This window comes from Gopherus evgoodei, chromosome 10, assembly GCF_007399415.2.
Source record: "Gopherus evgoodei ecotype Sinaloan lineage chromosome 10, rGopEvg1_v1.p, whole genome shotgun sequence".
Lineage (NCBI taxonomy): Eukaryota > Metazoa > Chordata > Testudines > Testudinidae > Gopherus > Gopherus evgoodei.
Genome location: NC_044331.1, coordinates 6,659,257 through 6,671,783, shown reverse-complemented (window position 1 = coordinate 6,671,783; position 12,527 = coordinate 6,659,257). Strand labels below are relative to the sequence as shown.

The following is a 12,527-nucleotide window of genomic DNA, read 5'->3' as shown; positions in this document are numbered from 1 at the left end:
GGGCCGGGCACAGAGCGGCCCGGCCCCGCCGCAGCCTCCTGCTGCCCCGGGGAAGTGTCCGGGCTCAGGGGGGACAGGTGGGGCTGCGGGGGGGCTGGGAGGTGATGTGGGGGGGAGCTCAGTGAGGAGCTGGGAGGTGCTATGGGGGAGCTCATTGGGAAGAGGGGGGTTGCTGTGGGGGGAGCTCACTGGGGAGAGCTCACTGGCGAGAGGGGGGTTGCTGTGAGGGGAGCGGAGGTTTGCTGTGGGGGGAGCTCACTGGAGAGAGGTGGGGGTGCTGGGAGGTGCTGTGGGGGGGAGCTCAGTGGGGAGAAGTGGGGTTGCTGTTGGGGGGATGGGAGGTGCTTGGGGGGTCTGTGTGGAGAGGTGAGGTTGCTGGGGGGGGAGCTCAGTGAGGAGCTGGGAGGTGCTATGGGGGGAGCTCATTGGGAAGAGGGGGGTTGCTGTGGGGGGAGCTCACTGGGGAGAGGTGGGGTTGCTGTTGGGGGGATGGGAGGTACTGGGGGGGGTCTGTGGGGAGAGGTGGAGGGTGATGTGTGGAGAAGCTCCATGTAAACATCTGCAAAACTTAATTTATTATCCTCCTTCAACTCCCTCCCTAAAAGTCTCCTTTCTACGATGCCTACAAAAAGCTTGACAACAGGTAGGCTGCGGGGGGTGCATTGTTTCAAATAGTCCTTTGAAGCTCATAACACTTCCCAGTTTTCACAATAGTTATGTCTCCCCCCAAAGATGTTACATACAATCCCCCAATAATATTCACACCTTTGCATTTCTAATACAATGAACTCCTAAGGTCTTTACACTTCATTCAGTACGGTTGGCCTTAAAAACTGCAGAAAATTGCCAAATCTGTCACACCTAGCTCCTGGGATCTTGTGATTACATGAGAATCCCAGCTTTCAGTTGAAAAAGCAAGTTTCTAGCCCTTATGGTAGCAGAGAAAAGCATGAAAATGTGACCTGAATACATCCTCCTGGCTCAGAAATCAGAAGGTAAATAGAAAACCCCCCACTGTATCTATAGGTTTTTCAAATTTCATGGTCTTTTGGAGCCTGACTTAAATTTTGAACACATGAGGTTGGCTACATTACATACTTATATTATGGACTGGCTCCCACTCTGCTCCAGTTGAAGCCACTGGCAAAACATGTATTTTGACTTTAGGGGAACCCTAGAGTTGTGCTTTACTGTCTGGTATGGATTGTGCTGGTGGTTGATGTAATGTGTGAATTCTTCATTATCCTTAACTGTGCCACTCCAGCAGAACTCTTGTCACACAGCAGAGGGAGCTCAACATGATTTCTGCTCTACAATTTAATACTGAACAACTTTGTACATCTTGGAAACATGCCATGATTTTTCAGATCTGCAGAACACCAAACAGAGCTCACTGAAGTCAATGGACTGTGGAGGTGTTTAGCACTTTTGCAGATCAGGCCAGGAGGTTACAAGGCTTGTACATACATGTACAATGCATGATTTGCCAAGCCACATCATGATTTACACCCAGATAATGGAGGCTAGGATCAAACTCTTGGGGTTGGTGCATACGAAAGGACCCAACATTGGAAGACTAGACCTCAAAAAAACACCAGTTCTAGTCTTGGCTTCACTCTCCATGTGCCTATCTATAAAATAGGTATATTGATAATGACGGCCTTTGTAAAATGCTTGGATATTTACTAGTGAAAAGCACTAGATAAGAACTGAGTATTATTATTATTGAACCACAAAGAGTCACAGATCATGGGGACTGTATGCTATCTGATGGGTAAATGTAACCCACTGGTCAGTGCATGTGATGAATCCCTTGTTGTGCCAGAGCCAAAAAGAGTGAGAGTCTGTTATAGCACCATCATAAAACCAAGCTGGATAGCTCAAGCTGTAGCAATTTATGCTTTTAGGGCTGGAGGGCCCAGTTTGGTTCTCAGTATTAGACAAGATGGTGATCATCACATAAGCATCTCCTTTCCAGCAGCCATAGAAAACGGCATTAGGCAGTCTCTCCTTCCCAAGGCAGTCCGTGACTTCCCCCAGCATCCTCTTCATATTTTTCAATCATGTTCTTGGCAATTAATATTCAAGGGATTATCTTAGCCTCCTGATATTGTGCCATGGACAGGCAGTTGGAGAAATCTTCTAAAAGGAGCTGTAAACTAAAGAACTGGACTCACGCATAGGCAAAGAGAAGGAATGTGGTCTGAAGATGACCCTACCCCTAAAAATTCATCTGGGAAGGCAGAAAGAAGTTCTCACTTCCCTAATAAACCTGGAGATGTATAGTATGCCCATAGTGCCATCCTGCAGGCCACATCACCATATAAACCCCAGTTAAAATGCAATCTGCCATATTTATGGCAACAGTTTAGAAATCCAGATTTGAGAATGAAGTAAGAAATCCCAAAACTGAACTTAACCAGTAAAGACCAAGTGCTAGGAGAGATGATCATGGCAAAGCAATTCTTATTTCTAAAGCAGCAAAAATTGTACCAAGTGCCATCCGGGCATGCAAGAAGACCAGCATCTGCCTTAAAAATCCTGCAATTTTTGGCCCAACTCATGCAAGCTGACCTGCTTGCATGGTGCCTCACTGGGGCTCCATGCATGTCCTGGGTTCTGTCCACACATACAAAGGGGATTCAGAGAAGAGATTTAGCACAAAACAATGCACCCCTTAAACAAACAGTTTATGCCCCCCAGATCACCTTTTACTTATTTCCATTTAGCAGCACTGCTGATGGATTGCAATACATTTAGCATTTCACCCTAATGGAGAGCAGTGAAATATCTGACCAGAGATTTCATGCTCCGTCAATCCTGGAGCCATTCTGTGCCAGTGACACCCCCGCATGATATATATTATGCTGCCCCCAAAGGGTTGTTCCAGCAACCAGGAATTGCCAGAGCATAGGGGTGTTCCATTCATGCCCCCCGTGCTGGAGGTAGGGCTGTAGGAGCCACTACAGCAGACAGAATTCTCAACTAGCAATTTCAGGTGCAAAGCAGATTTAATTTGTAGCAAAGAAGGGGTGGAGGGTCTGGCCCATTTTCCTCTGCTAGTTATTGAACTTCAGCTTCTAGCAGTGTTTTTGCTGACAGAAATTCTGATTTGAGAAATAATTGCTAGCAATGTGCGATGCTTCATTAAAATGAAACTGCGCACAAAGCCACCTGCTAATGGCAAATACCTCAGCAGGAGATCCACAATTTGGTGTAAATTATCATAGCTTCCTTGAAGCCAATGGAACTGTGACAGTTTATGGCAACCGAGGCTCTGTCTCCAGAAGTCTGCCACTGGGAAGATCTGTAGCATCTTACTGTCTCAGGGGTGTGCTGTTATTGTGTGTTTCATTGCAGGGATTATCTCTTGCTCTGAAACTGAGAACATCCCATAGTCTAAGACAAAGATATTTGCTTCAGAGATAGTATTTTATAGGGTTGGGACTATTTAATCTTCTTACGGGCTGCAGGTATTAAACTGGATTGTCTATTCCTCCAGCAATATGCCCTTCACACCTGACCCTGTCTCTTATCAGAATTCAGCTGGGAGAGACCTAACAAAAATGGGATAATTTTCTGCTGCTTCTACCCATAACTCATCTCCTTTCAGGGTGCTACATGTCAAAGAAGCCTCCAGCACTGAATGTTAGCAATGGAACATCCTTTTTTAAGGTAAGCTGTGGAGCTTCATATGATTGCCTGAGAGATCTCTGTTAGATAAAACAGTCTGATCACAAGGGAAAGGAATGGATTTGAATCATACTTGTAAGAGAAAATACTCTGCTTACAAAATAAGATTAAAATGGTGTTCAGTCAATGAGACTGGAAAAACAAGGGCTGGATCCTCAAAAGTTATTAAAGTAATTGAGCTATAACAATTTCCATCAGCTGATGATCTGCCTTTTACATGCAGAAGTTGTTTAGGTAGCTTGTTTTAGAGAGGAGAAGTAAATTGTTGTGTTTAAATAAGGAGTTAGTTCAGGTATCTTTTTCTGTTTTCTATTTTTCTTCTCTTATTTTGCTTTTTTTGTTGTATTATAAAGGGTGACAATTTCCTTTACTTCTATACACGTTATTGAAGACTACAGCCGACTGTATTATTACATGCTTATAGTTAATGTATGCACATGCACAGGTACTTTTTAGACAGCAGGAGTAGGATTTATAGGATCTCTCTCTCTCTCTCTGTAGGTACTTCTGTAGCCCCCCATCACTGGAGTCTCTGAGCACCTCTCAAGAATTTAAAACAGAGATAGCAACATCTGCACCTGTCTCTTCCTTTCCCCTAGTTAGAAATCTAAATTGATTAGCTTATGGCATTTTAAATATGTGAGTACATGTGCTTGAAGAACAACTTAGTGAATGGCTTAGAGTTGTGTTCCATTTACATCTTCTCCTCATTTAATATAATAATCCCATTTTGAAAAAACTGTGTTCAAAATCATAGTTTACGATACAATACACCAACTCCAAACTGCAAGGTGAATTCTATTCACCCCTACATCAATGTTTCTGTACTGCCATAGCCCAGGCCTCTGTTGCTTTGGTATTTATACTTTGGCTCCCTCTGTAAGTATGGAAGATATGCTAATTATCCCCAAACAGACAGTGTGATGACTAGTCCATTTTGCCAGTCCTAATTTGGACAGTAGGTTTAAGAGGTGTAGCCACAGTAACAAATCAATGCTCAGCATCTTTGTTTTGACTATAGCTTTTCTCACACTGAAGCAAATAGAGAAATCTCCTTTTGCTTGGTTTGTCTCTCGTGAGAGTACAAACGGGGAGCTGCAGAGTGGCACTAGCTGGGAGATATTAGAGCAATTGCCAGGTACATTTCCAGCAACATATCAAGCTTACATAGGTAAGTAACTGGCCTGTGTGAAGAGTGGATTTAACACGATAGGGTTGTCCTTAGTACTTAATCTTCTATAGTGATTTAGACTGTAAATAAGCTCCTTGGGGCAGGGACCATCTTGACTTATATGCTTATAAAGCACTGAGCAGAGTGCTACGAACTATCTGTTGGACCCAAATCAAAACCCAGATCTGAAGAACCCTGAGCTTTGTGGGGCATAGTGATGGGGGAAGAGAAGAATCCAGATACAGAGCTGAAAGTTGTGGCTGGCTCATCTCCGTTATGAGTCAAACCAAAATGCCAGATCTGTACAGCCCAAACTTTGGGAAATGAGGGGGTTGAAAGCTGGATCCAGATCTGAATTTGCCAGTTTAGGCCCATCTTATATAATGCAAACAATGCCAGTTAATAATGCGTTGAGTTCAGGTAGGTGACAGTAGATCCTTGCACTGTGTGTTTCACACTAAAACTTCTTCTTTTGTAGGATTCTACACTTTTTGTAGCATGTAGTTCCAGTCCTGTTGAGATCCCCACATCTAGGAGCAGCAAGAGACTCCCAATGATAGGTGTAAATACAGTTTGGTGACCAGGAGAAGTCTCCATTGGCTCCAGGAACATTGATCAGATTCATGAGCTTTTGGGAAATGCATTTACCACTGAGAAGGCGGCTTCAGAGGAATTGGGTTCTTTTCCTACTCGCCATGATGTTGGCTTTTTCCATCTATCAGCTTCTCTGTGGCCCTAAAATTCATTCAGCACCTTGGACAGCATCTCAGCCTGAGGACCAAGTGAAAGTGACCACCAGGGACCTTTCCAGCAACAAAGTCGCTGCATCGGGCAGTGGAACAACAGCATCCAAGATAAGGCATTGTGTATATGTGGACCCTACGTCAACCATGCCCATCACTTCATCAGTGAATGCAACCCCACCCCTAGGAAGTGTCAATCTGACCCACCTGGATGAAGAGGGAAGTTACCCAACACCTCCCTCCCATGGAGAATACCCTCAAGACCTTTTTAGCTTGGAGCAGCGCAGGAAAGGGTGGGTCATACTTCACATCTTTGGCATGATGTATGTGTTTGTGGCCTTGGCCATAGTGTGTGATGAATATTTTGTCCCTGCTTTGGATGTAATCACGGAGAAGTTGCAGATCTCCGACGATGTGGCAGGGGCCACCTTCATGGCAGCAGGCGGATCGGCACCAGAACTCTTCACCTCTCTCATAGGTGTCTTCATTTCACACAGCAACGTGGGCATTGGCACCATTGTAGGCTCAGCGGTGTTTAATATTCTTTTTGTCATTGGCACCTGTGCCCTTTTCTCGAGGGAAATACTCCACCTGACCTGGTGGCCCTTGTTTAGAGACGTCTCGTTCTACATTCTAGACTTACTGATGCTCATCCTGTTTTTCTTAGACAGCTTCATTGTTTGGTGGGAAAGCATCCTTTTGTTGAGTGCCTACGCCCTCTATGTACTCACCATGAAATGGAACATTCACTTAGAACAATGGGTGAAGGAACAGGTGAACAAGACAAGAAATACCGTGAAGGCGGCCGCTTCTGAAGACACAAAGAAGGTTAGTGTCCTCGTTGTTTTTGTTACCTAGTTGGGAGTATTTGTTCTCACTTAAAGCACAAGGAAAGGTTGAGTCTCCTTGACAAAGGGTGCATTGGACCAACCTAATCAATCCCTTCAAAACCAAAACTGTTAGTTAAGACAATTGCTTTACTTACTGGTGATTGTTAAAAGGTGAGGGAACATAATCTAAATGTTAGGAAGTGAGGGAGAAATCAAGGAAAAGTCCATAATCCATTCAAAGGGGGCTCAACTGTAGAACAACTCCGACTGTATCCATTAGGTGCACCTCTGCATGTTCAGAGAGATGTATGGGATTTTCCACGCAGCTGTCATTCGTGGGAACTAGATGATTCAGTCCCATTCAGTGGTGGAGATTCAGGGCCTACATTAGCAGTCGGGAACCACAGAAGACACATTGGCTTGAAATGCGCATTCTCGGAGCTAACAGGAGCATTTCTTTGGTTGTTTGAATCTAAACAATATAAGGATAACCCTTCCCTTTCACCTGTCAGGCTAGATCAGAGGTGGGCCACATCTGGCTGGGGAAATTGTATGCAGGGTCATTAACGTAGGGCTGGGGCAGGGGGTTGGGGTGCGGGAGGGAGTGTGGGGTGCGGCAGGGGCCTCAGGGCAGGGGGTTGGGGTGCAGGAGGAGCGCAGGCTCCAGCCTGGTGCCGCTTACCTCAACTGGCTCCAGGGTGGCAGTGGCGCGCAGTGGGGCTAAGGCTGACTTTCTGCCTGTCCTGGCCCTGTGCTGCTCCCAGAAGTGTCCAGCATGTCCGTCAGTGGCTCCTGGGGGTGGGGTGGGGCAGGCGGCTTTGCCACATGCTGCCCTTGCCTGCGGGTACCACACCCAAAGCTCCCATTGGCCATGGTTCCCCGTTCCCGGACAATGGGATCTGCGTGGGGTGGTGCCTGCAGGCGAGGGCAGTGCATGGAGCCCTCTGCCTCCCCAAAGGGCCACAGGAATGTGGTGCCAGCCGCTTCCGGGAGCGGCGCAGGGCCAGGGAAGGCAGAGAGCCTGCCTTAGCCCCTGCTGTGCCACAGGGCTAGCAATCCCCCATGCCGGATTGGAAGCCCTGATGGGCCTGATCCGGCCCACTGGCTGTAGTTTGCCCTCCCCTAGGCTAGATGCTGAGCAGTCTAGGCTACTGACTCCTGTGGTATATGAAAACTATGTGTAATTGTGGTATCATTGCACCTTTTCTGTACAGAATTTGAAAAGGAGCAAAGACCAAAGAATGATACCAAAAGGGATGAGTGGTGCAGAGAGCGCTCAACGTAAATCAGGAGACATGCACAAATACTGCAAGACAACCTGATTGAATGGGAAACAGTTTTTCTAAGAGTTTTTCCATTTTCTTGAACATTTTCCAGCCCCCTCTTGCTCTCTTAAAAGAAGCTGAACAAAGGGAGCAAGATTGGGTTGGAGGATCCATGGTTGGAGGGTGGGTCAGTGTGGGGCCCAGGAGGTGCCAGTCCATGAATTATGCTCCCCTCTGAACATGGCAGATTTCCCATAGGAAACTCATATGTAACCTCAGCTGCGTGCATACATCAATACACACACTATGGTCAACAGCAAGAATCAAACACGGGGTCTTCTGCATCCAAGGCACAAGCCCCTGCTCTTTGAACTAAGGGAGAATTCTAGCTCTGAGACAGCAAACAACTGTATAGGTGCTGGAACCAGCCATGAGCAAGAAATATGATCCCAGACTCCATGTGTGGAAGGCACATTGCACAGTGCAGGATTAACCCCTCTGCACCTGCTCTCCCTCTCAGAAGGTGGGTAAGGCATCTTCTTATCCAGCTCCTCAGGAAGCAGTGCAGAAGAGGAGGCCATCCTGGGACTGGCACAAGTTCCATACGACTGTGTTTTGTCTTGCTCACAGACCCTGGGGATCTATAGGGTTTCCAGGCCACTCCCCCTACCCCTCTATGTGACCATGAGCTCCTCCCCACTGAGGCAAGTGTGTGACTCCAGTTCTGTGAGCAAACCTCATAGGTAGAGATTTGAAAAACACTTCCATGCAAGGGCAGCGTCCGTGCAGGTTGATGAAGAACTAATGGCATTCCCACAATTTTATATTCTTGTTTCCATGCAGCAAGGCAATGGGTCAGTTGCAAGGGATGGAGCAAAGCACTCAGATGACAGCAAGAGACTGGAGGTAGGTGGATATAATAGTCTGTGCAACACTATATGGATCTGGATGTATTGCAGCTGGAACCACCCCTGAATTTAAATAGATGCACCAAGCAGAAACTGTTATGTTGGGCAGGAAAGGAAAGGAAAAACTCCTTTCAGAATGTGTCCTCTTCTCGGTGTAAGGAAATACGGACCAAATTCTGCCTTTGTGAAGAGGAGCAGTCATGGGCATTGAGCAAATGGAAACTGAAGCAGAAACTGGCTTGTTGTCTCAGGATAGCCAAGTGCTGTAATCTGATACTACTCTCAGGGATACTGTGAGCTTGATCAGACAGGCAGGCTTAGTCAGAGTAATGTTGATGATTCTCAGTCCACTTCCCAGCAGACAAAAGCCCACAATAGATAAACCAGCATAACTGAAACTAAGGGTATGTCTACATCTACAATTTTGCAGCGCTGGTTGTTACAGCTGTATTAGTACAGCTGTATAGGGCCAGCGCTGCAGAGTGGCCACACTTACAGCAACCAGCGCTGCAAGTGGTGTTAGATGTGGCCACACTGCAGCGCTGTTGGGCGGCTTCAAGGGGGGTTCGGGGAACACGAGAGCAAACCGGGGAAGGAGACCAGCTTCGCCGCGGTTTGCTCTTGCGTTCCCCGAACCCCCCTGCAAACCACAGGGAAGGAGACCTGCTTGCTCGGGGGTTCGGGGAACGCGAGAGCAAACTGGGGAAGGAGACCAGCTTCGCCGCGGTTTGCTCTCGCGTTCCCCGAACCCCCCTGCAAACCGCAGGGAAGGAGACCTGCTTGCACGGGGGTTCAGGGAACGCGAGAGCAAACCGGGGAAGGAGACCTGCTTGATTACCAGAGGCTTCCTCAGGTATGCTGGGATACCTGCTTATTCCACGGAGGTCAAGAAAAGCGCTGGTGTCTACACTTGATTACCAGCGCTGGATCACCAGCGCTGGATCCTCGACACCCGAGACAAAATGGGAGTACGGCCAGCGCTGCAAACAGGGAGTTGCAGCGCTGCTGATGCCCTGCAGATGTGTACACCTCCTAAGTTGCAGCGCTGTAACCCCTTCACCAGCGCTGCAACTTTGTGATGTAGACAAGCCCTAAGGCCCCAAGCCAGCCAACAGCTTAAGCACGTGCTCAATTTAAAGCATATGCTTTGCTGGATCAGGGCCTAATTTAGGAACCTCCGTGTTGGCAGTCTCTGCAGAGAGGCCATGGATAGGCTATGGAGACTGAACTCCTCTCTCTTCCCTAGAGCTGGCTGAGACACATCAGTGAGGCAGGGATGGGAAACCTGCATTGTTGCTGCCTGTCCTGGCCCTGCTGATTGGCTTGAGGACATCAGTCTCCCAGGGTGTCAATCCCGCTTTCACCAGCGCTAAAAGACAGTACTGAACAACAGGAATAGTCTGACTGTGGGGAAATAGCAAAAGGGCCTGGTATTAATGGCTGTGTTATACATTCACTCTGTTCTACAGCTCATGCCATCCTTACAGCGAGGAGGCAGCTCCGCCTCTCTGCACAACAGCCACATGCGCACCACCATCTTCCAGCTCATGATCCACACCCTGGACCCCCTGGCCGAAGGTGAGCTAACGCCCCACCTCTGTCTGATTCGACACTCAGTTCTGTAGCCTGGATGCAGGCAAAACTCACAGTGATATATACAGGATCAGGTCCTTGGCTGGCGAAAATCAGCATAGCTCCATTCAAATCAGTTCGGCTATTCCAGTTTGCAGCAGCTGAGGAGCTGATCCACAGTAGTGTGTGCATATAATTATTTCAGAATGGGAGTCCTTTCCAAACCTCAGGCCTCTCTGATCAAGGGCCCTGTGCCTGGAGGAAATGGCACTCCATTTCTGATGTGCTTTGGGAGCTGTTATTACAACAAAAACCACCCAGACCCATTAAATATACCTGGAAAGAGGCAAGCAAGGACAAATTCAGCAGATCTGTTGTTGCTGTGGTGCTGAACAGTTTCCCCAGCAGATGAAGGATGACTGGTCACATAAAAATGCGCATCTTTCCAAGCTGATGTTTAATGGTGCCATGAATTTTAGCCAGATGTTTTCTTTTCACCTGGCTATAAAATAAGCAATGTAGAGATTGCTGAGGGTAAATCTGACATCAATGTGCTTTGGAAGGCTGAGTGCTCTTACTTTGGTAACACACAATTCTCTTAAAATTACAACCCTAACCTGAGGCCTTTGGTTCTTACTGAGGTCAACTTGCTTCCAACCAGCATGCAGCATCTGGTGTTTTCCATATGATGCCAGCCTCTCCCCTTATGTTATGGAGGTGGCACCATAGTGCCCCAGGATTTCCAGTGGCTGTAGGCATGGTTTCAAAATGTTAATTAAAGCACTAACTAATTTTGCCTCTAATATATAATTGCAGCTTTCTGGCATGTATAACAAAAGTATTAAGATGAGAATTTACTTGATGTGTGAACTTGATGAAACAGTATCAGAAGTGATACTAACACCCACTTTTGATCTAGGGTTAATTAAGTACAGGGATATACATCATGTAAATTGATGGCAATCAACAGGTTATAGATAAGTGCTGACAATATCATTCACATTTCCTTTGACCCATATGAACACTCCAGTGAATTAGTACATTTAACATTCCTTTAATATTCAGACGTAAGTTAACTGGCCTGTTGCTCTGACCTGAACTGGTCTGTCAGAGTCACAGGCACTATAGAAAAAAGAATGCATCTAAACAAATTAAACTAGCAATTGAAGAGAAACAGATCAACAGTGACTTTAGGGGGTTTTCCTTGTTACACTGCAGCTGCATTTGGCCCTCTGAGCTTTACAGCTAGGTAGGAGGAGGATGCAGAACAACAGAATTGGGGCTACCAGTTCTTTTCAGGAGGCCATGCTGATCTCCTGGCGTGAAATGCTTGAAGCCAATTCCAAAAGAGGAATATACAAGAAATTAACAACCAAACAAGGAGGGCGGGATATCTGACACTGATCTTCTAGTAGTTGTTAGGCTGCTGAAATGCGCAGGCTGACACAAGTTACCTGATAGCTAACTGATAGCTTCTCCATGAGAGACAAAGCTCAGATTCATGGGTAATTTGCAAACAATAGTGCCACATGTGCTGAAGGAAAGAAAGAAGCTGCCACCTGGAATGGAGAAAACAAACCATTCTGCAGTGGGTTTTGTTTATTGCTTTGCTATAGGAAAGCATACCATTAGCCATCAGCAGAGACAAGTCAGTCTGGGAAGGATTAAAACATAGGGGAAAATAACAGTATTTTCCCAACAGTCTTTTTCTCACAAGTATGGCTCCTGCATTGGACCAGGGGTTTATGGAGGACTTACTGAATTTAACCAGCCCCCACTGTTCAGTTACTTTGGATTATTCAGGGCCTAGTGCGGTATCTTGATAGCCCACCTTGATTACAGTGTCATCCTCTCCTCCCCTGCCCTCCCACCCCCCCAAAAAATACTGCCAAAGCCTTAACTCCATGAGGAGTCCTGAACACGGGGTGCGTAAACAGCACCACCAGGATAAATGGGGGCAAGGCGATGGTGGGGCGAGGTTGCTGAATAAGCCAGAGCACTGACAGAGACTTAACCTACAAATACCCTTTCTACCTGTACCAGCCTTCAGGAGATGCAGGCTCTTTGGCCAATGACACCCCCCCCTTGGAGTGCATGTCAGGAGAATTAATGTCCCACTTTCAAATCACTGAGGCTGATCGCATGCAAACTGGCCAGTGGCCAGGCAGGCCAGAATCTAATGAGTTTATCTTGATTGAGAGATGCCCTCACACTCCACTCCTAGAGGACTCCATAGTCTTAGCTTAGGCAAGGGCAGGGAGCCAACAGCTTAGTCCCGTTTGGTGCTGGGGCCTGGCTGCCCTGAGCCAACCGCTCTGCAATGCAAGTGCTTTATCTCCCACTAG

General features: G+C 47.0%; 1 protein-coding gene across 9 annotated transcripts in view; it reads left to right on the top strand.

Annotated features, from left to right (window-relative positions):
- Positions 1–12,527, top strand: part of SLC24A1 (solute carrier family 24 member 1) — a 28,201-nt gene that overhangs the window by 464 nt on the left and 15,210 nt on the right. For 4 of the 9 annotated variants that reach the window (XM_030577535.1, XM_030577534.1, XM_030577533.1 and 1 more), the window contains exons 1-6: positions 5–77; positions 606–643; positions 3,614–3,675; positions 5,343–6,435; positions 8,546–8,608; positions 10,080–10,188. In XM_030577535.1, coding sequence (XP_030433395.1) covers positions 5,488–6,435; positions 8,546–8,608; positions 10,080–10,188 — 1,120 coding nt within the window. In that variant the 5' untranslated portion in view covers positions 5–77; positions 606–643; positions 3,614–3,675; positions 5,343–5,487. Of the gene's footprint in view, positions 1–4; positions 78–605; positions 644–3,613; positions 3,676–4,194; positions 4,333–5,342; positions 6,436–8,545; positions 8,609–10,079; positions 10,189–12,527 lie in introns of those variants that run through there. The other 5 variants (XM_030577536.1, XM_030577531.1, XM_030577530.1 and 2 more) reach the window with 5 other exon arrangements.